This window comes from Sebastes umbrosus, chromosome 23 (genome assembly GCF_015220745.1).
Source record: "Sebastes umbrosus isolate fSebUmb1 chromosome 23, fSebUmb1.pri, whole genome shotgun sequence".
Classification (NCBI taxonomy): Eukaryota; Metazoa; Chordata; class Actinopteri; order Perciformes; family Sebastidae; genus Sebastes; species Sebastes umbrosus.
The window spans coordinates 19,650,367-19,673,418 of NC_051291.1; the positions used below are offsets into that span (position 1 = coordinate 19,650,367).

Genomic DNA, 23,052 nt, shown 5'->3' on the forward strand with positions numbered 1-23,052 from the left:
CCTGATCTGGCCGCAAGAGGGGGGGTGAATAAGAGCTGAGGTGAGAGGAGAGAAGCAGAGAAAAGTGAAGAGAAAGAAGGAAGAAAGGAGAACATAAAGAACAGATGTGTGCTACGAGGAATTGGAACAAATCCAAATCTCACCTCGGAAAGGGACCCTAACATTGAGTGTGCCAATTTTGAAACAGCACTGGCAAAACAGCGGGATGCTTTTATTGTGAAGAAATTATAGAAAATTCAACGTTGTTTGTCACCAAGTTAGAGGAACTTCATTAGTGGTGCAACAAAAACCTGTGTAATCAACCAGTTATGGACATATTTGCCCTGTCTGGTCAGCAGATCAGTTTTAAGTATTGCAGGAAGAAATAGTAAAACAGCCACAGCGAGCTGAAAGGGGCCGCAAGTGACTGGTTTGTGACTATGGCTCGGCATGACTACCTCACCTCCTATAGAAAAACTCTATATGTGTGAAGTGATTTAAAAACATGCATTTTTAGCCTGATTTTTCATTTCCTGAAAGAAAGAAACAAGGTCATTTTCACAGCTGACACTGACTGGTGATACTTGACTACAAAAACATGTGGCAGCCTGCGAGTGTGCCAGTGGGAAGCCACAGGACCAAAATGTTTCATCCTTTCTCAGTTAGAGTACTCATTACTAGAAATTTTTAGCACCCCTGACCTGAAGGGCTCCATTACGGCCATCCACTGATACTGACTGAAAGTCCATTTGTCCATCTGCTGTCCATCTGTTTATCCATCATATTCTGTCACTAGACGTGACGCCGTCCAAGCAGTACAGATTAATTCATCATGTTAATGGTGTCATTAGAAGATGGTCTGCGAATGACCCTGACCGGCACACAGCAGGACCTCTAAAAGCAGAGTTTTAGAAAATGTTTGTACGCTGCATAAGCTGCTTCAACTTCGAAGGCTCTTTGAGTGGTGATGACAAGATGAGTGGGCAAAAGGTTAAGAGAGAGCAGGGAAGGGCAGAAAAGGAGAACAGGATTATTCATATCAGACTAAGTGCTCTCATCTTGATGCTGTCTGACTATTTCTCAATACTAAAGCCAGAATTTTTCTCTGGTATTTGTCTTACGTTAAAGGAATAATTTGACGTTTTAGGAAATGCAATACTCTTATTCGCTGTCCTGTATTCAGCCGCTGATTGCCTGGCAACCTCAAGGTGTTGACAAGGCTTCAGGAAGTCACTGCGCCGACAAAGAAATAGCTCAGCACTTAAACCTCCTGTAAAACCACACGTTGTGATTTTTACACATCGGGTTTTGTACGGATTAAACAAACAAATGTTTATTAATGTTTAATTGGTGAGCTTTAGAGGTGCTGGTAGACACATTTTGTTACCTTGGGAGAGAGGCAGAGAAGCCGTTTCCCTCCGTTTCCAGTCTTAATGCTAAACTATGCTAACCATGTCCCGGCTGTAGCTTCACATTCATGGGACAGGCATGAGCACTTTCCCTTGTTTACCTACATTATTTGACCTTCGTTCACCTCCCGCTGTTGTAAATGAACAAATAAAGCATACCCCACAAACTATATATGCTGCACACAAACTCATTTACACATTCCTCTCGCACCACTCGCTCTCTCTCCCCTCTCCAGCAGACCACCAGCAGCTAATCCTCCAACACACGGAGCCCCCAGTGTCAGAGTGTGAGGGTGAGAGGCGGAGAGACAAGGACACCGGTGAGCTGGGCAGAAAGTACAATCAGGCAATTACTCTTCCAGGTGAAACTATTATCTTTGGTGTCATAAAAAAACGTAATGGAAAACCTGTCATATCCACTAGTGGGGCAATTGAGATTGAGCAACAGGAAGAGAGAGTGTTTGTGTGTCTACCTGAACTGTAGCTGTCTGTGGAGGACTGGGAGATGGAGCGGGACAGGGAGCGCCGGCCGATCTTGGAGGGACGCTTGTTGAACTCCTGTTTCTGGTCCGCAAACTGGATCTGCTGGTGGATACGGAGCAGGAGAGGACAGAGATCAGAAGTCGATACAGATTTTACAAGTGGACACACATAAGGGATCCTCTTGGAAATAACCACCAGGTTTCGTACACATAATACAGTTTTTTTATAAGCACACAAATGCATTAGTCGTAATGTGAGGACACTTGAAATTCAATAGCCAACCATTAAGAGGAAACTTGGACTGTGTCTTTAATGGCTCCATTTCTTTTAAAGTCAGGTCATGTTGGGTTTATGCAAGGCCAGCAGAAGAACTATGACATGTTTTTAGAGATACAAGATAAAAAAAAAGGCTGATAAAAAAAGAAGAGACAGAACAAGTGCACTGGAAGGTTTGAGTTCACTCTGTCTTTAATAGATAATGGAGACAATGGCGCTATTATCAAGCGGCGACAAGGCCACACAGCCGACACAAGGTACAACAGTTCATTCTGGGTCTGTGAAATAGATGGGAGGTGTCTTGCTATTAACTGTAGTCAGGCCACAAACTGACCATGATTCTATCGCTTTGTTAATCTTTCCATTATTACAGAGTTAATAGCTTGGTGCATCATAATCCATGTACTGATAATATTAGAGTAGGAATAGCTAACTTATACCTACCATAAAAACGTGCAAGAACAAAGAACAAACATGCTAGTGGGGGTGTGTGCTGCGAAGCATGAAAACATTGTTTTTTCCATCTCTGACTGAGAAAAGTTGTTGAATGACGCCCACATATCAGTGGAAATCATTCCGTCAAGATAGGCATTGGGAAGTGAAAGATTTTCCCAATGCCACAGTCCTCTGACGGAGGTGGTGAAAAGCTTTCAAGACTTGATAAAAAGGAGCAGAATGAGTGTTCTTTATCATTGAAAAAGGCCGTCCTTGAGTACAGAACAAGCAAACGTTTTCAGGTTTTTATCAAAGAGAAATTACAAAAATGTCTGACATTCAAACACATTCTCTCTGTGTGTATGTACGTCATACCAGGGAGCTGTGTGTGTGGGTGGGTGGGTGTCTTCATTCACTCATTCACAGTGGTGGACCAAATATGCAAGTATGACCTAGAAATGTATTTAAAAGTATTAAAAGAAAAAGTAATCAATGCAGACAAATGGCCCCTTTGATCGTTAAACTATTTTATTACACAGCGTTGTTGAATACTCAATTCTGATTGGTCAATTACGGCATTCTATGGTCTGTTATTTCTTTATATTAGACTATATGGACGCAGTTCTGATCTCCATACACAGCGAGCAGACTTTATTTTGTGAACCCCTTCACCTGCTCACTGTACATTATCCCTTACATATATTATATCATCAGATTATTATTACTCATGCACTAATGTAAAAGCAGGATCTTACCGTTTTAGTAGAACTAATGATTATTTTCATTATGGATTAATCTGCTGATTATTTTTCCATTAATCAATTGATTGTTTGGTTTGTAAAAATTCTGAAAATACTGAGATCACATTTTCCCAGAGCCCAAAGTGACATCTCCATAAGGTTTATTTTGTCCAAGCAATAATAAAAAACTCAAAATGATAAAAGAAATACTTTAAAATTATTACAACAATTACAACAATAATTTTCTGTCACTTGATTAATCATTTCAGCTGCAATTATATAAACTTTTGGGTAGTTTAATTTATAACACCTCATATTTTATAAGCTCTTCTTATGTTTTGTATGCAAAAATCTTGATTTGTAAAGCAACTACAAAATAACTAAAGCTGTCAAATAATTGAACTGAAGTAAAAAGTAAAATATTTCCCTCTGAAATGCAAGGGAGTAGAGGTAGAAAGTACCACAAAAAGAAAAGACCCAAGTAAAGTACAAGTACCTTAAATTTGTACTTAAGTACAGTACATGAGTAAATGTACTTAGTTACATTCCACCATTGCTCATTCATATTAACAATGTGCTAGACATTCAGCAAATGACACAAGGTAGAGCTGCTGTTCAATCACAAAGAATATTGAGTCAACATAACCAGAGGTCTTACGTCGACACACGGGAAAAAGGTTTATACTGTTGATGACTTAATTTCTGTATATTGCCTTTTCTCTCAGTTCAGTGATTTCTTTTCTAAAGTAGTGCCTCATGGCTATAATTCAGTCTGGATCAACAACACCTTTCCAAACAGGCATGTTTGGTCCATAAAGGAAACATTATAGCTCTCGGAGAACAACACAATCAACCATATCACATAGAGACAAGCCGGGAAACAATTTCCTGACACTGAGATTGTTCAAATCCAAGTACACTGTTAGCTTACTTTTACTTCCAATATCAGCCAACTGTTGGCTATTGAGTTTTTTCAGCTATTTCAGCTCCGTCCAGGACCCGATATTCTGAACCTCCAGAAACTGACGTTAGGGCATCACCTTACAGTACTACAGCCCACTGTAAAGCCAAACTAATCCATCGTCTGCTTGCGTTCTGTCCTTACCTTTTTCACACAGGGCTCAGTGCTTTCCCCACTCTTTTTCTTCTTCAACATTGCCACATATGTGTGGGGGTGTGCGATGAAGTTGTGAATATGATGCCTGTCTGATTCAAGGCCTTGTGCATTGAGGGGTCTTGTCTTTCAAGGTCTGATCATTTCATAGGGCTACCTCTTCCTCCTCCTCCTCTTTTTAGCTTCCGCTTTCCCGCAATCCAGCCCAAACTGGTCCAACCATGTGCCAGCAAACACAATGCGATGAATTGTTTCCCCATCCTTTCTTTTTCCCTCCCTCTCTCCTACCTCTGTATTCTTGTTTAATTGTTGATTGTTCCAAGAGATTGGGGTCCCTGAAAACCAAAGCTGAACTTAGCCTCTGCTGACCCAAGATGGTTATGATGTGGAATATCGGGACACGCGTATTGAAAAAGTGATGGGAAAACTGAATACAAAATTCACAGCTCAAAATCTAGGGTGGGACTGGAATTTTTAAATTGGAGCACAAATTGGAGCACAAAAAAACTTGTTATCTAAACGACTTTCTATACAAAAGCTTCCAGCTTCCTAAAATCAGAAATGAATAATAATAAATAAATAAGTGACTCGATAAATAAACATGTCATAAAATGTACCAAAAGTAATTTTACAAATAAATTAAGTCATTAATAAATTCACAAGATGTGACATAAATTGAAATTTCTGTTTCAATTTGCTTCTTTATTTATCTACCTTTGTAATAATTCCCTTATTTATTTAGTCTTGAGTTTAATTTTCCATTTTATTTGTTTATGTATTTATTTATTTTTATTTTCCATTGGATTTCACCCCTACTTTATTTTCCAAAACGTATGTGTATTATTTCTTTATGCATCTCTTTATGTATTTCTGCCTCATTATGCAAATGAGGGGCTATCACTCAACTTGTGTCCTCATGGGGTCAGGGTGCATGACTATATGCTAGCAAAAATAACTAAATAGATACAAAATTAAAAAAAAAAAAAAAAACATAAATAAATAAAAGGGAAAATTAAACAGAAGAGTAAATCAATAAAGAAGCAAATTAAAACAGAATATCGATTTATGTCACATTATCAATTAATTAATAACTACATTTATTTTTAATATTATTTTTGGTACATTTAATGGCATATTTATTCATTCATCGAGTCATTTATTTATATATTTCTGATTTTGGCAGGTTCCATCCTCCATACCAGAGTCATGCTAATGATACAAAACACACAAAAACACTAATTAACTTTTACTACATACAAGTTAGAAGATGAAGAAGAATAAAGTGATGCTCCTTGGAAAGACAACTTCTAAACTACTGTTGGACAAAGCTAATGTCGGAGTGCAGCTGATGGTGCTAATAACCCTGACCCCCATAACGGGCTATAATACGGCTATTGGTCTCTTCAGGTTTATCGGATGGAGGTTAGATGAGGGGCTTTAGGAGCTCAGAGTTACAGCGAAGGATTGGGGGTCATTTTTGGGAGCTCAGGAGGAGGGGATACAGGGGCTTATGACACATTGTTTTGGGTCAACAAGGTTATGACAGGTTAGCTCAGGTCTCAGAACAGGGGGTACTGCCAGAGAAAATGAAACAGTGGTTTGCTTATTGCTCTCACTGTTTGGGCCTTTCTCAAAGTACTGCTCTGTACACATATTACATGCAAATCCATACTTATAATAAGGATTTGATTTGTATTCTGCAGCTGGTCCTTGGTAAGCAAATACTAAATCTTCTGAATTATTCATATTACACATTATAGCGTGAACGAGCAATAGATGCAAGTACAAATCATGGTGCAGATTTCTGTTATTATTAACCATCCTTTCACCTATAACAGGCCATAAAATCTTGTCAATAAAATCTCTATTTAATGCAGCAATGAGACTTAACGATTTATTTCAAGGCAGTGAATGAGCTGATGTTCTTATCCATAGCCGCTTACGGTAACCCGCCAACCAAATGCTGGTCAGCTGTTCCTGCAGCTTACTACCCTGCTCCGAGTCTCTCTGTATCTATGAATGAAGTGTGTCGCATTATGAGCGGCCACATGCTGATATGATCTTTTTTTTTAAAAAGGTAACTACTAGGTGACCTGGGCTAACATTACAAACACGACTTCATACAGTCCTGACATGACAGAGCTGCATCATAGAGAGGTTTATTATGTCTTATGTAAGAAAGCCACTGAGGACAACTAATAGGAGACAGCAACACTCTGCTCCTGTACTAGTACGCCGATTAGGTCTAAATGACCCAGCAACACTGGCTGCTTTATTGGAAAAGTGGAGTTCATTCAATCTGTCTAAAATTAAGAGAGCAGCTGGGTCTTTATGACAACCAAAAATCTCCTAATATTTACAGCACAACTGGGTTTGATTTCCTTTGATGCAAACTAGACTTTTTTTTTTCTCTGTCAAGTCTCTTTCCCGCCACCATTTTCCCCTTTTGTGACATTTACAATCTTCCACCTTCTCTCTAACCTCGCAGTACACTCCTTTACATTATGAATGGTGACTGATAGGGAACCTAATGACATGTGAATAATGAATGTTAACCAAATACTGTCTAGGACACATGGGAGCTCACCCAAGACTGCCACCTTCCACTCATCTGTGTGTGTGTATGCGTGTTTCACAATTAAATTAGACTGCAGGGAACCAAGTTGTTGTTGAGTTGCTCAAACTTGATTTTCTACTGATGAGAAAACACAGTAGCAGAGGGGATGTGGGATACTGGGAGTGAAGCCAGGTGTAGGCAATCCCACTGAGGTGGACTGTGATGGCTGGCAAGGATGACTTGGACAGCATGTTCACACTTGTTTTTGACGCTGTCCTATACAAATGAATGTGCACAATACACATAATAGTTCCCAATGTTGCTAGGCAACTATTACAAAATCAGTTTCACACATGGTGCTCTTTTGCCACACACTGGCAATTGCATTTCCTTTTCCTTGGTTTTCATTGAAAATGTTGCTGAAGTGTACCAAGGCCGAGCCCTTATCGCAGCGGCCGGCGTTCGAATCCAACCCGCAGCCCTTTGTCGTCCCCTCGCTCACCCCCTTCCCTGTCGATCACTCCGTCCTGTCCAATAAAAGGTAAAAAAGCCAAAGAAAATCTTTTTAAAAATGAACATGTTGCTGAAAAACTTGGCAGACTCCCCCCTGATTCGGAGGACATCTCAAACAAATTTATATTGGGTGAAAAAAAAAACTCCACACTATGAGATTCCTCAAGGAAATGAGGTCAAGAATGGAACTAAGTGGCTTAATTTGTTAAACACTCAAGCTTAATAAGGAAATATGCCTATTTGCTTTCTTGCCGAGAATTAGATGACGAGTTGGGTGACAAGATCGATACCACTCTCATATCGGTCTTTTAAAAATAAAACAATTTCTCATTTAAATGAAAGGATCATGATGCTGCCAAGCTAGAGGAGAAATGTATTTCATTTCATTCATATCCTTTTAACTCCAACAAAATGCCCTAAAGCAGCACCCATGCAAAAGCAAATGCATATCTGCCTTCAGAGATCACACGCACACGCACACGCACGCACACACACACACACACACACACACACACACACACACACACACACACACACACACACACACACACAGGCTGTGTGTTCCATCTGCTTATCTAACTCATGATACTATACAGTGATATAAATACCACCATAAAATACTAGATAATCTAAATCCTGGCCCCTGCCATCACCAGCATGGGCTCTTTTGCCCTCCCCGGAAGGGCATGGTTTGCTCCAACTCTGTGGTAAGCAGTCATGTTTCAGGACAGGGCAGGGGATCTCTAGCTGAACAACAAGCTAGCTGAACGCTGCTGGGTTTGTGGCACAGGGCAGGGAGAGCGTCTGGGCCGGCCCGATGAAACAACAGAAACCCCTCTGGGTGAGAGACAAGGAAAACAAACAGGCACAGATGTACTGTAGCAGCAAATGTGATGACATGCGATACTGTACGGTTTCACCACAGCCATGTAGTGGAGAGGCAGCTCATCCTGCTGAAATGGCAACTTCCTCGACTAAAATCATCAGAAATAAAAGTAGTTGTACGCAGACATGAGGTCATTTTTAAGTGTTTAATAATGCAGTTTTGTCACCTATTGTAACTTCTAGGACGACATATTTTATAATTATTACCACTGTGTTTTCCTATAGAATAAATTCTTTAAAAGATTTTTCTGTGTAAAGAGCAACTAACAGCAGATGAACAAACAGGACGTTTTGACAGATCTACTTCCTTTAACAAATTAGTGTATCTTTTGGTAAAATTGAAAAAACATCAGCCGTTTATATTATACTAAAAATACTAACAGCCTTCAGTGTATTCATGCCCTGAGTGGCACCACCATGAATCCTCAGCATTACCTTGATGTGATAAGATTCTCTTCTCCTCTCCGTCGTCTTGAGACCCATCAGGTTACACACTCTCCTCATTTCCTTTACAGCCCAATTCAATCACAAACTCCAATTCAAAATTCACCGGGATGCAAACGCTTCAGTAACACTTTGACAACATATGGCACAAAATAAAGTTCTCTCTGCTTGCACAGACCGTACCCTCACTAAGACGCAGACAGAACAAAATATTAACAGACGCTGTTGCAAAAACAATGCAAGGTGGGTGGATTTGATTTGGTTACAGGTAGGGAGGTGTTTGTGTATGAAACTTGAGTCTTGTACGGAAAAGAGGTGGCACGCAGCCTTTTGTAAGAATATTACTTCAGATCTACCTGAAAATCAGCAGTGGTGGGGTGTTAAAGAAAGACACATAAATATGCCAAGGTGAGAAATCAACATCAACAGGCCAATTTCAGGTTAAAAGCTAAACGTTTTTATGTTCTAAATAGGAGGTCAATGTAAGTCACCTTTCTCTTCTACAAAGCAGCTTGGTAAAATCACTAATAACAGTTTTCTCCATAAGAAAAACGCACAAATTAAGTGCAAAATGCCAAGGCCTCTCTGTATTTCAGCTGTACTCAATAAGCCTTTGGCATGACTCCAAGAGGACAAAAAATGAATGTTTAGCTAAAATGTTTCCAAGTCTTTGCAAGCAAAATGAAATCCAGAGGTAAAACCTTGGAAGATTAGTTTGAGGTTTTGGCCAAACGTCAGCAGTGAATGACGTCTTTAAATAGTCAAACAGTACCTCTGATATCACGAAGTTAACGGACCCTCGACTGCAGCAGAGCTCCAGTTTGACGTCATCTGTGATGTCATTGACTGATGAGCCGACTCTATCAAAACACATTTGTAACTAAATGAACACAGGCCGGACATCACACACATTTCTTTGGCTTGTGTTTTAACCAGGGAGGCTTGAATGAGCGTGCCTGCATGCCCAAAATCTGGCACATACCCACACCTTTGAAGTGACTAGTAATATGACCAGTGCGCGGTCCTGTTGAGGTTAGGGTTGGGCATAAAAGCAAATTGATATTATTTGCTGGTTTTCTTCATCTTCTGAGAGAAAATTGAATAACTTTTGGTTTTGGACTGTTGGTCGGGTGAAACAAGAATTTGAAAACATTGCCTTGGACTCAGGGGCAATGTGATGTAAGCTGCAGCCCTTTATAGGATAATAGGGAATGAGTTACTAATTAAATGTGCACTAATCATCATTCTATCCTTTCTTTGTTTTTTCCTCCAGTTATGATTCTTGCTGGAAAACAACAAGCTCCTTCCCCTGAAATTCATGCCATCAGCCACATGTTTTACATATAAAGAAGGCTTTGGTGATGCTGAAATGTGTTGCGACTCTACGCTGCATGTGTGTGTACTCAGCTGTACCTGTAGGGATACAAGCTGGTATGCGATGCTAAAGACATACAGCAATGTCTTCACAGCTGCATTGTCTGCAGGGTGTCCACACATGAATTCCCTCCTTCAAGTTTCTGCAGAAGAAATGAACATTTTGGTTTCTCAAAATACAGCACTTGACTCCACAACTATAACAAAACGTATTCATATCACTGTACATGAGCTTTTCCTGTGCTTACACAGTCGATCCTTACCAGAAGAAATTAATCTTCTGTATGTTTCCACACCTGTGTCAGAAGGAACCTGATGCTAATCAAACACAATGGGGTCATGGGATGAAGACCCCTGCAGCAACCCAACACTGGGCCTCTCGAGCCGTCAGCTGGGTCTGTGGTCCTCTCTCAAGCCCTGCACATGGAAACATATCACTACGGGCATTTGGTTGCAAAATTGTCTTGCAACCAAAACGCAAATTATAAGGAATACATCCAACTTTGAAACAAATTCTTTTGATTTCATTTGTGTTTCTTTGTTCAGTGGCCAATGGCCTCGCCAAATCCAAAAGATCATTTTAGCAGCCAGTTATGACACTTATTATTAGAATGGTTACCTCATAAAACTGCACATACATTGGATGAACTTATCAGGCAGTTTGAAATCAACCTTTATCATTAATCTACATGAATATTCTACAGGCCTACAGCTTCTGGGCAGACAGTAACCGCGTGGCGCGTTCACAGATTGCCATGTTTGCCGAGTTGAGAAACCATAAGGGAGAGACAGAAAGCAGGGTTAGAGAATCACTGCTGACAAGCTCTTATGAAGCGGTAATGTACTAGAAAGAAAATTGAAATGTGATGATGTTTCATTAATGCAAAATGGCCAGCTCGCTTTGGCTTCATTTGCTGCGATGCGCACAGACTGATATAATTTGTACAATGCCTTGAGTTGTTTAGCTCCCCACAATCCAGCATCACCTTGAACTGGTCTACAAGGTCATGAGTTTGGTTGCATGTTTCCTCCGGCTTACATGTTTCTGATTCATTTCTTTGTTTACATTGCGCTTTGTGCTCATTTCTATTAATTTCATCCAAGCTTGAGGCTGTGGTTGCATGACTATACAAAGCAGGGGCTGAAAAAAACAGCGATCCCTCCCGTTTCACAGGGGACTCATTTGTCAGCTCTTCCATCTGGTGCCAAATGTCATTATATAAACAGACCTCAAATGGCACTGATAAACAGATATTTGTATGCAGTGTGTCATAGCGTAACAGGAATGAGAGAGGAACGTCTCCGGTGAACCGAGGACAGCGGAGAAGAGCGAGTGAGGAAGTAGAGTGTCAATATAATGAGGACAAAAGAAGACAAGCCCTGTCTCTCACCATAATCATAATTTCAAAACACTCCCACACACCTCTGCATTTTTAGCACCTCAAGGAAGCCTTTCAAGCGGCAAGACGTCCATAATTACTGCCCTAAATGACACAAAATCACAATCAACTTAAGACAGCTGTCTACTGTTTTCTAGACCTCCACCTCGAAGAGCTGCCACAACATTCAACCCCCCTCCATCCCAAACCAAAGAGCCATTGTCTACAGAGACAAAACTGAATGTGAGAAACTTTGTGTTTGTCTTTGCGTCAGACACTGAGAGCCCATGTGCAGTGAACTGGAGCCATCTAATTGTGTGCGCGTTTCCTTGATTGAGAAAACTCTGCTAGCGGCTGTGATCCTTCCATAATGGCAGTGTAAATATTCAGGAACAAGGGCATCCAACAGAAGAAAATAGAGCACATTGTGTTGTTGTCCACTTGTCTGTACAACAACTGTACAAGCTTTCTGCAAGGTCATGAGATGATGCTATGTAAAATAAGGTTGTTAGGACGCTGATATTCATAGCACTATTAATCACACTACAAAGACATTTTGAGGAGTTAGTTAAGCACCTTGACACATTTTAAAAGCTAATAACATTTTAACATGGAGCAGGAATTACAGGACCTAAGGGGGCTATGACCTCCATCCTACTAAGGATTTATGTTTCTCGGCTTCGTGGTTCCGAAAATGGGTTTTGAATTAGTTGCAGGACAGCGGCTCCCCGTAGACCTTTTAGATTCTATCATTTGGTGACTTAACACTTCTGTCAACATCTTTCAGTCTGCCTGAATCTGATTCAAGGAAGAGAGATGCACTAGAGGCAAACTGGGCCGGGCCAGCAGAGACCTGTTGCACGGTCCTTTGTGGTGAAACCCAAAGGGAGAGAATGGAAGGAAGTGTTCTCCATCAGGCCCATTGGGAAACTGGCTGTTTATACCTCCTCACTGCTGCTCCCCTCTGGGGGAACCCATCCTCCGTCGCTGGCAACACAACCTGAGCTCCAGCCAAAGAACACACACTGAATGGGTATATGTGCCAGGACTGGGCATTAAAAAACAAAAACCTATTATCATTCTGGTTTGTGTATTTTCTATATTGATTATTATTCTTGACAGAAATCTCAGCCTGATGTTTCGGCAAGTTGGACCTTATGACCACAGAGCAGAGAGTAGCAGAGAATGGCCAGTGAATTTGGGTGCCTATAAATATTCTCTTGGCATTGATTTTCAAAACAACAAATGGTGTGAACAAGCTTGGACATTTTGCATTCTTAAGTTTACTTTTACTTTATATTTATTTCACAGGGGACAACCATTAATTTTTAAAACTAAATAATAATAAAAAAGATATAATTGCTACATAGCAATAAAAAAAATACTCTTTATCTACAGGACTAAATTTTCTTAGTCGACCATCGTCTAACAACTCATTATTTACCTAAAACAGATCAATCTTTTTTTGCTATTTTTAAGGGGAGTGATAATCATTACAAGGAAATGCCAGTCACATCTTTGGCATCACATTAATATTCAAGTATGCTTTAGTCATACTAATGCACCAGATTTTTCTTAAATCTGATCTTGGAGAAGAAATGTGCTGAATAAGATACACGAGCCCTTTATCAAGACTGAATCGGACAGTCGGGTGCATTGGACCAAAACGAAAAACCCAATGTACCAGTGACCCATTTCAATGTCTCTCAATTCAATGTTAACTGAAAACTTGAATTGCTACTACAGTACGGTAAGTGTTGTGTCAACACCTGCTCCGTTCTGGGAAGCTAGCACTGACCAGGAAATCTCATATTACCAGACAGACACAAAGTCTGTATCGGTAATGGGAGGATGATTGTGTTGGCAACAGGCAGCTCAGTCAGGCAGTAGGCTTTCCATCCAGATATAAAGGAGTGGAAGCGAGGTGTCCTATAACTGGCAAGTCCTCAAATAAGGGTTAACAAAGTTTGTGGATTCAGCTCAATAACGATTTTAGAAGACAACGTGACCCGTAATAAGGTCACGAGAAACGATACTTTGGTACCAAGTCGATGCCAAAATTCGGAAAATGTGACAATACTTGTTTTTCTGGTATCATCGTGCCAGGAACGATAGAACATGTGTTTGTGACGTAGTAAACTCACTATCGCTGCGTCCAGAGAATGCACCCTATTTTTCCCTGATACTGCCAAATTGCGAACAACAGATCTGTGTCTAAATCGGCAGGAGGAGAGCTAGTTAACGCTAGCAGCCGGTAAGCAGCAGCAGCACAGTCCCCCAAGGAACTAACAGCTAACGTTAATGAGAGATGCCATTATGTTACATACATTATGATGTGTTCAGGCTCTATTCAGTAAAAATGAGGCGAAGGAAAATTCTAACGCTATCATGATGTGTTCACATGTAATCTCGTAAAATGTTGTTTTTGGCGAGAAACTTAAATAGTTTGAAGATGTTTTCACAGCGGTATAAAATAGATAATAAAGAAGGAATTATGACCTGTTTAACTTCCTAACAAAAAGCAGTTACAAATGGGAATAAAGGTGTGTATGTTAAAGTGATGGGATTTATTGTTTTACTTTTTTAACGTGGTATTGAATTGGTATCGAGAATCGTGGATTTTCACTGGTATCAACTACTAAAATTCTGGTATAATGGCATCCCTAAATAAGACAATTATCAAAGTTCCTGGTGGACAAACTTTGCAGCCACAGCCAACTTTCACCAGTATATGGCCTGCGTTTGGCTTTTTCCATAGTGCCTGGCTGGGTATCAGGCCAAAGTGTCCATGTGATGATAGCTGTAGAAAAGCTGATGATGACTAAACAAAGTTAAAAGGACAACCCACAGGCACAGGAGATGAGACAGGCTAAGTGCAAGGAGGGGTACTCTCAAATCAAAGTGCCAATGGGCTTTTAATAGCTTTATGTTTGGATGTCGTCTGCCAAAAGGTCTGGAAGAGTGAGTGATGGCATTAAAAAAAAAAGACTGCAGGGAGAGGAAAAGAGGAACATCTCCTGTTAAGTCACGGCTTAACGCAATATAAACAAATGTCTGGAAATATCCTCAAAGCAAAATCCTAAAAGTGCTTCTGCCAGGCTGCCCCAAATCTGGGAGTAATTTAGGGGGAAAAAAGCATACCTAAAACAACTCCACAAAATCTTCTGAAAGAGAAGTAAAACGAATAAGATGCCTGTATGCCAAGAAGTGTAAAAACAAAATGACAACTCACATAAAATACTATACATCTAATATTAAAATCAATTAAAGCGGGACTTATTTCTATAAAAGTCTCTAAGACAGGGTAAGGGCCTTTAAAAACCTTGTTAATTTTACGTGTTGAAAGGGGTATTCCAGCAATTTAGTATTGCTCTTCCATAAAGAGGGGCAGAAGCGATATGAAATATCCTGACTGTCAAGTTCCAAAAACACTGGATCCTACATTTCCCATAATGCAACACATTGCTTTTATTAGGCACTAATGACTTGGCAACCCTTTTACAAAAACATGGCATGCATGTATTTTGTGTACGATCAATATAGAGTGTTGAAATGAAACTCCTGTTCACACGTGCTATATACACACACACTCACACAGAGGCTTGTTGGCAGTCACAGCAAAGTGTTTACCCCAGGGGAACAAATAAATAGCAATGTGTCATCCCATTATCAGAAGGGTAGTACAAAGGATCCATTGGCAGCAAAGAGCAGTCAAGATACATTGATGGAAAAGCATATTGTTGTGACATCTCTTGTTACCTGTGCATTTTGCCGTGGCTCTTAAAGCAGCGGGGGTCCTTTTGTTTAGCCGTCTTTAGGCCTATACGGTATGAGAGGCTACTGGACAAAGCAACGGATGTCTTGTTTTTCAGATCTCCCACGCACAGCACTCTGTGGAGGACGTGCACTTGTTCTGCTTTCTTCTCCCTTCATTTTAGTCATTTGGCGCTCTTCTTCTTTCTCCTTTCCTTCTTTCCTACAGCCACAACACTCGTCCTCATACAACTTGACAAACTGAAGAGTGAACCACAGTTTATTATGTGCATGATTTTAGGAAGCCGTTGGATGACACATCAAAAGAGTTGTTGACTGTGGATGTGTTTCTCTATGCTTTCAATTGCTATTCCTGGATTACTATTGCGCTTGTGTACAAGAAAAACTAAAATAGACTGTAGCAGACAGAAGGGTGCCTATGTTTTTCTTCTTCTGTCTTTCTCTCTTTGTCTTTCTACCACCACTACACACACACAGTCTCACCCTATTCACAACTTCCCTGCCTCCCTAATTGAAAGCTAGATCAAACACAATCACAGCTAGCCCGGGATACAGCGCCCTCTGATTCAACTCGCACTACATCAATGTCCGAGGATGAAAAAAGTACAGCCTGTACTGTACACTGCCTCAGACTGGTGTGGCAAAAAACAAAAAAGGACTTTTTTTTATCTTTTATTTTTGATTGCCACCCTTTCACAGCAGGGTCAAAATACAGGTCAGCTTCCAAACACCGTAACAATTTGTTGTGACATTGTTATCTGGTGCAACAGCTCACCATGTCAGAGCTGACAGGTTTCCTGGTCTTGACAGAGCACACTGCTGTTGACCACATTGGCTGACAATCCATTACTGTTGAGTACAGGACAGTCAGTCCCACCCGAGGCCATGCTGCCCCTGTATGACTACGGTCTTCAGTTAGACACAAGAGCAGCAAATTTTGATTTATTGTTTTAGAACTTAGAAATGTTTACCAAGCTGTATGAGCAGTGGTTTCAACCTCTTTAATAGGGATGTAACAATACGTTTTTACAACGATACGTATCACTTTCCATGGTTCCGATAAGTTTGACTTTTTGCTCATCTAGAGCAATACGATATGATACGATTCAATGACTTGAAATCTATTCAGTAAATGGTTTTTTTTTGCCAAAAATTCAATCAGTGTGACTGTGAAATAAATATCTGGATACTGGACAGTGTAGGTCAGGATTCCTTAAAAGTCTTTCTTGTAAGGGAATCAGGGATAAATTCATTATGGATATAAACAAGTAAACACTGATTAATAGCAAATACATACACCTTTAATTTGAAAATAATAAAAAATGCAAGTTCAGTACCCGTTGCTTCAGTTCTCAGGATACAAGGCAGTGCAATATTTACCAAAAAATAAAATAAACCAACTTCTATTCAAGTTAAATGAACAGTGGTTTAACCTGTTGCTTCTGTTCTCATTTCCAATATAAACGGTAGAGCAATAATATGGCCGTCTCAGTAGGTGCATCGTAAGACTGGTTGTGTTGCCGTTGTATTTTAGCTGGCCTTTGCATATTCTGCAAACATCGAGCGATTTATCAAGGACATCTCCCTTTCTGCAAAAGCCAAAATGTTTCCACACGCTGGACCTCAAACAAAAGCTTGAAAATCTCTCACTAGTCTGGCTCTTCCCTGCTGTCATCCATGCTTAGTTTTGTTGTCGTCTTTCTGAGATTGGCGATGCTGACGCATGACGATGACGTCATACACAGGGAGTTAACCGGAGTAACGTTTAACTTTTCTTTACTATTAAAAGTGCTAAAAAATATATTCATATAACGTTTTTTGAGCTTAAATACTAGGTGCAAATTCTTAGTTTCGAATTTCGATACAATAGATTATTTACCTTGCAAATCGATTTTAGATTGATATATGTCCCCCATGAAGGACAACTTGACGAGTACCGTCAATTGTCGATGTGGTTGGAACGTAGGAATATAAATCAATACATTGATGTAGTAGATGAATCGTTACACCCCTACTCTTTAATGTGTTACCATCATAGGAAACAGTAGGGGGGAAGCAGTGTTCATTTCATTAATACCAGTGATATTCATGAAACAAGCCCTGTGAGATCATCTGCATGAATTATGGCACCTGAAATCCATCAAAAATGTATGCTTTTAGTATTTCACTGCATTCACTTGAGGTACCGCTTTATTTTCCTGATCATATAACTGAGCACTGCTTTGAATAGTAACCGCCATCATGAGGAATATAAATGCATAAATCTACAAGAAATTGCATATATTCAATTTCTTCAATGCATTCATCCACATGCTGGACAGACAGAGAATCACAACTATGATTTCAGTTTCAATATTCCTCTACTGTTGTGCAGTAGGTTATTATTCAACAGTTCTCTGCAGTTTCAGCACAGTCCATTAAACCAAACAGGCCAGCAATGGGCATGTTTATCACCCCTGTGTTCACCTTTTGTCTGAGTAATGCCCACTTTCTGAGTCAAGTTACTGTCTAACACATTACAAACACATGCAAGCAGTAGTCAGCTAATGAGAAACTGCTCTGTCAGATTGAAATTAGAAGCAACAGCAGCGAGAAAAAAAACATTTCTCCAGCAGTGGCACAGCATTGAGAAAGAGTTTGTTAAGATTTCAGATTTTGGGTGGAAACAATTGCTCCTGGAAAAAGCCAGCAGCAGAGACCATGTCCTCAAGTAAGACCACAGGAAAGACCAGACACTTTGCTGGACAGACACAAAAACAGGCGTACAACTCTGGCAGAGAGGCCTGGCTATTAGTGAAAGAACTGTGGAGTTGTTAAGCTCTGGCAGCCACGCAGACGGACAGGCAAGTAAAAGCAGAGAGGTGCTCGGGCTAGCACAGAGCAGCACAGACAAGAAACACATACTAAAAGATAAACACATACATCTTCACAAGTGCATGCACAGATTACTAATGTATGCCCGTCAGTGTATGTCTCTGTGTAATGTTCATGTGTACAGATGGGAGATGTGAGAGGGGAGCCAGCTGTTACGACCTTGACACAACATTTCCATACTATAAGGTCAATATGGCGGTGTGTCCCACAAAGTGCTTTTATGCAACATATGAGATACAACAGGCTGCTAGCATGTCTGTGTGCACAGTGAGGCTGAAAGAGGGACAGGAAATGAAAAAGGTAGAGCTCAAGAGCGTGAGTACAAGAAAATCCTGAAAGAGAAGGTGGCTGCTCCAGTCATGGCTCAATCACCATCCACTCATCCAATAGTGAAGACTTTAGGACCCCTCTGACCAATAGAAGGAAGGAGGAAGCAGCTAGTGTGAGGTGGTGTGCATTAGTGTGCGTATCACAGCGCAGCCTTGAGGGTGGCTGTGATGTAAGAATGGGTGCTGCTGATTTATATACACAGACAAGTGCTCTCATACACACACTACCGAGTCACACACACCCATTACCATGCATACACTTGGCAGTTACCGAGCCCACACGCAATTACCAGTGGCCTAACACGTGCCCACACACACACAACACATATATCGCCAGAGGCTCCGTGCCAACACGGGGCTTCACTACAGTCAGTGCAGCCACGGCACCAGCAGCAGCACCAGAGGAAGCCATCCACTGCTCTTTCACTCTGACCCTACATACAGCCGGTGTCAGTATATACAATGTAAAGGAAGAACACACAGATACATTATGCCGATGAAGGGCAAACAGCAAAAGTACCTGCTGCTTGACAGACTGGAGATCATGTTTAACAAATTGATGTTATGGGAAGAGTAAAGCTGCACAATTTGTTGTGTTACAATTGCAATCTTGCTTAATAAGTCAAATTGAATGTATATGTGGTTTGTATTATTGTTCACCTGCCTGGGGACTGGGGATGAATATTAGCTTTAAGCTAGAGCTACAATGATTAATCAATTAGTTGTTAACTATTAAATTAATCAGCAACTATTTTGATAATTGATTTACCAGTTTGAGTAATTTTTTAAGACAAATTGTGAATGTGAATATTTTCTGGTTTCTTTACTCCTCTATGACAATAAACTGAATATCGTTGAGTTGTGGACAAAACAAGACATTTGAAGACGTCATCTTGGGCCTTGGGAAACACTGACTGACATTTTTCACAATTTTCTGACATTTTATAGACCAAACGACTAATTGATTAATCAAGAAAATAATTGACAGATTAATTGACAATGAAAATAATCATTAGTTGCAGACGTACTTTTAGCTATATTGAAATTTATGCTTATTATACGCGGTACCTGTCAAATAAACATATTAATAATATTAATTAATTAATAAAAAATTCTAAAAAATCTGGATCATAAACCAAACAATTCTGCATCAATTGCATTTAAACAATTCATATATTATAATGTGTCCCCTTATTGAGTGCAATAAATGACGTTGTGCTACATAAATACAAGCAACAAACAAAACTAAGAGTCTACAGTTATGCCATGCAAACAATAATGCCAACATGCTGATGTTTAGTAGTGATACTGTTTAACATATTCACTATACTATATTATTTTAGCGCGCTATCATGCTAAAAATAGTTATTTAGCACTAAACACAAAGTACAACTGAGGCTGATGGGAATGACTTTAGTTTTACATGTACTATGTGGTCATAAACCAAAGTATCAGATATATCAAAGTTTTGACTTGACGATGGCACAATGGAAAGGCATCACCAAGCGATTCATCCTGAGGGGAACATGAATGTCTGTACAATATTACATTGCAATCCATCTAATAGTTGTTGAGATATTTTGCGACCAAAATGGTGGACTGACCGACACTGCCACACCTAAAGCCATACCGCTGAGCGTGGCTGAACATTTTTTAACTCTCATTCACAACTGAACAGTCTAAATGCTAAGAACTGTAGATAAGAATCATAATTTGACGCCAAAAAACTGGGATTTCCAATTACGCTAGCTTCCCTTTGGATGGGTCAAACTGACTGCTAAGGCCCTGAATAATCGCAGTGCTGCTATAAACTATGGAAAGTATGCAGGACCGTCTACACTGAGCACTGCCCACTAGAACAATCCTTGTCCTCTGATATGGTCTGATAGTCTCTGTTGAAGCCAGGGACACTGATACTAGGGGAGAACAGGCAATGAATGATGGGGCTTAGTGACAGATTAAACCCTATATACCTGCTTCTCAACAGAGAGGGGGAGAGGAGAGCAGCCAACACACTCTGGGCTTCCTGTAACTTCTCGTTCACATGCCTTTCCCTTCTTATCTGCCACTGAGTGGAGGAAGAGTGCCAAGACTGCATGCTTCACATGTCATTCAAGGACATCCTCAAGTTTCTGTTTTCAAAATGTTCAATTTGAGATTTTTTTGTGACTAGGTCAGCTACAGGTATATGGTTTTCCTCTAAAAAGGCAACTAATTATTTTATTATCCTCGTCTAATCTGGGCTATATCTCCCTCTCTCATATACACAGAAAAGCACACTTCAGTTGTGTAACAGGGTCTTGTTGCCTATGTAGACCAAACTAGGGTACAGTTTGGAGCCCCAAGGCTTAGTGATCGCATCCAATGACACCAACAGCACAGTGATCAGCATTACTATCGATCAAATCACTTAAAAAGCTATTGTTTCCGATGGCTCTCAAATCTGAGAGAAAACTAATTACAGCATACAGTAGATGATGATCTAGTGGTGGATCAACAATGCCGAGGCTTTTACGTGAATTAAACAGCAAGCCGTATCTACTGCATGTATACATATCCATCCACTCATCTATTTACCCATCCAAACATCAATCTCCATCAGTGCAGGCTTTTCATCATATTGGTCACATTTTTTTAACCAGTCCAGGTCTGACAAGTAAAATCCTTTCACAGTACCAAATATCTTTAGATTTAACAGCAGCAAAAGTCTCAAAAATGAAATGGTCCGTTTTCTGTAACTTCATGTTTGCGTTTTTTTTCTCCCCTCCTCTTGAATTGCCAAAAATAGCCCTCTCTCCTTCTGGGGAAGGTATAATTACATCAAAGGCAAACAGACGGGGGTGATGCTGGTCTATTTTTGAATAAACCCATTATGGGGTCAATGATCTAAGTTTAATTAGGAGTGTGAAGCAATTCTTAATCAGTTATTAGGCTGGATTTGGATTTTTTGTTATCCTCTTGACAAAAGCTCTAGATGCTAGCAAAAAACTAAACTGTGGAATGTGAGGAAATGGAAGCTGTTTAAAGCTGCTCTTATTCATATATATTTTCATTTCAACTACAGATTAAATAACTATGTAATGTGAAAGCGATGTGATAATTATCACCCAACTCTCCCCTCAGCTCTACGGGACGTTTTAGCCTCTTTTTTTTGTTTTGCTGCCCGCAACTTTACCGTTTTGATTCACTATAAATTGCTCTCATCAGCATCAGTTCCAGCAGCAGCAGGTTGTCAACAAAAAAAGTCTGCTAAACCCTCTGTATGCTACTTGCCCAGCACCAAACACCAGACAAAGTTAGCTAGTGAAGATAGTGGAGCATCTAAAGGCACTGACACACCAAGCTGACGGTCGGCCGTCAGCCAATGTCGGGTCTGCTGCCCTAGTTTTTGCAGTTTGTCCTGCACCGTTAGCTCTAGTCTGCCCGCATTGGAGTTTTTTTGGCAGATTCAGCATGTTGAATCGGTGGCAGAGCCCATTGATGAGAAATCATTCTGATTGGCGGTTCAGCTTAAGCGACTCAGTGCAGGAGGAGGAGGAGGAGAGACACGGAAGGAGAAACTGTTTTGTTTCATCTATGTATCATAACAACGGCTTGTATATCCGCCATCCTCGGTCTTCCCTTTTTGAATGACGAATACTGACTACCGCCGCCTGCTGGTTTGGAGAGTTATTTCATCTTATGCAGGCGCAGGACGTACATGGTAGTTGGCCGTCGGCTGTAGTCTTTGAGGTGTGTTCGAGTGCAACTTTTTGACAAAGACACAGGCAAGGTGAGACAACGCAACGGGCGGCCTTTGTTGGCGCTAGTTCTCTGATGTCGGTTTGGTGCGTCTGGGCCTGAGACTGCTAAAAAGAGCCAATATTTCCCTCATGAGTTGGTGGATACCAAAGAAGAGCTGAAAGGAGAGTGACTATTGGACTTACAGTCATTGAGTGGCCAGAAACAACTCCAAATGAATGATAATGTTGCCCCATATTTGTTGGATAGAAATACATATAAGGCTGATCGTATATATCCATTTCCCAGCCCTAGGCTGTTTCAGGCCTAAACAGCTATTTCCTCTGTATGCCAGGGGTTGGTGGTTTGGCCTGACTAATAGGAAGCAGGGCAGACGGATGGGTGTGTAGGGGTTCATTTCAGGCTTTGTGAGGGCCCTTTTGTGAGGCAGCACTTTTTGAACACAATGTTGGCCCTTTGTTCACATGCAATGCTCGAATATGGAGCTGCATTCCTCGTCATGCTGTATAGCCAGTTCAGTGTTAATGTCCACAACTGTCTACTGATCCTCATGTAAACTCAACACTGTGGGTTAGTGAGCACACACACACCGACTGGGTTGGTGCTCTCTCACTTATTCAACAGTACCTAAACCAACGGGTTTAAAATTTCACACCATGCTGGCTTCGTGTGGACACACAGGTTCCAGGAAAAGTGAGCGCTCTCCTCCTTTCCCAATCGTTCTGTTTACTTCTCTGTCCTACAGT

The 23,052-nt window shown here is 40.5% G+C and overlaps 1 protein-coding gene across 6 annotated transcripts in view; it reads right to left on the reverse strand.

Annotated features, from left to right (window-relative positions):
• ahcyl2b (adenosylhomocysteinase like 2b) overlaps positions 1 to 23,052 on the reverse strand; it is a 53,356-nt gene that overhangs the window by 21,223 nt on the left and 9,081 nt on the right. For 2 of the 6 annotated variants that reach the window (XM_037761065.1, XM_037761066.1), the window contains exon 2: positions 1,862 to 1,970. In XM_037761065.1, the coding sequence (XP_037616993.1) occupies positions 1,862 to 1,970 (109 nt within the window). Of the gene's footprint in view, positions 1 to 1,861; positions 1,974 to 4,427; positions 4,542 to 8,826; positions 8,890 to 9,607; positions 9,725 to 23,052 lie in introns of those variants that run through there. The other 4 variants (XM_037761067.1, XM_037761069.1, XM_037761070.1 and 1 more) reach the window with 4 other exon arrangements.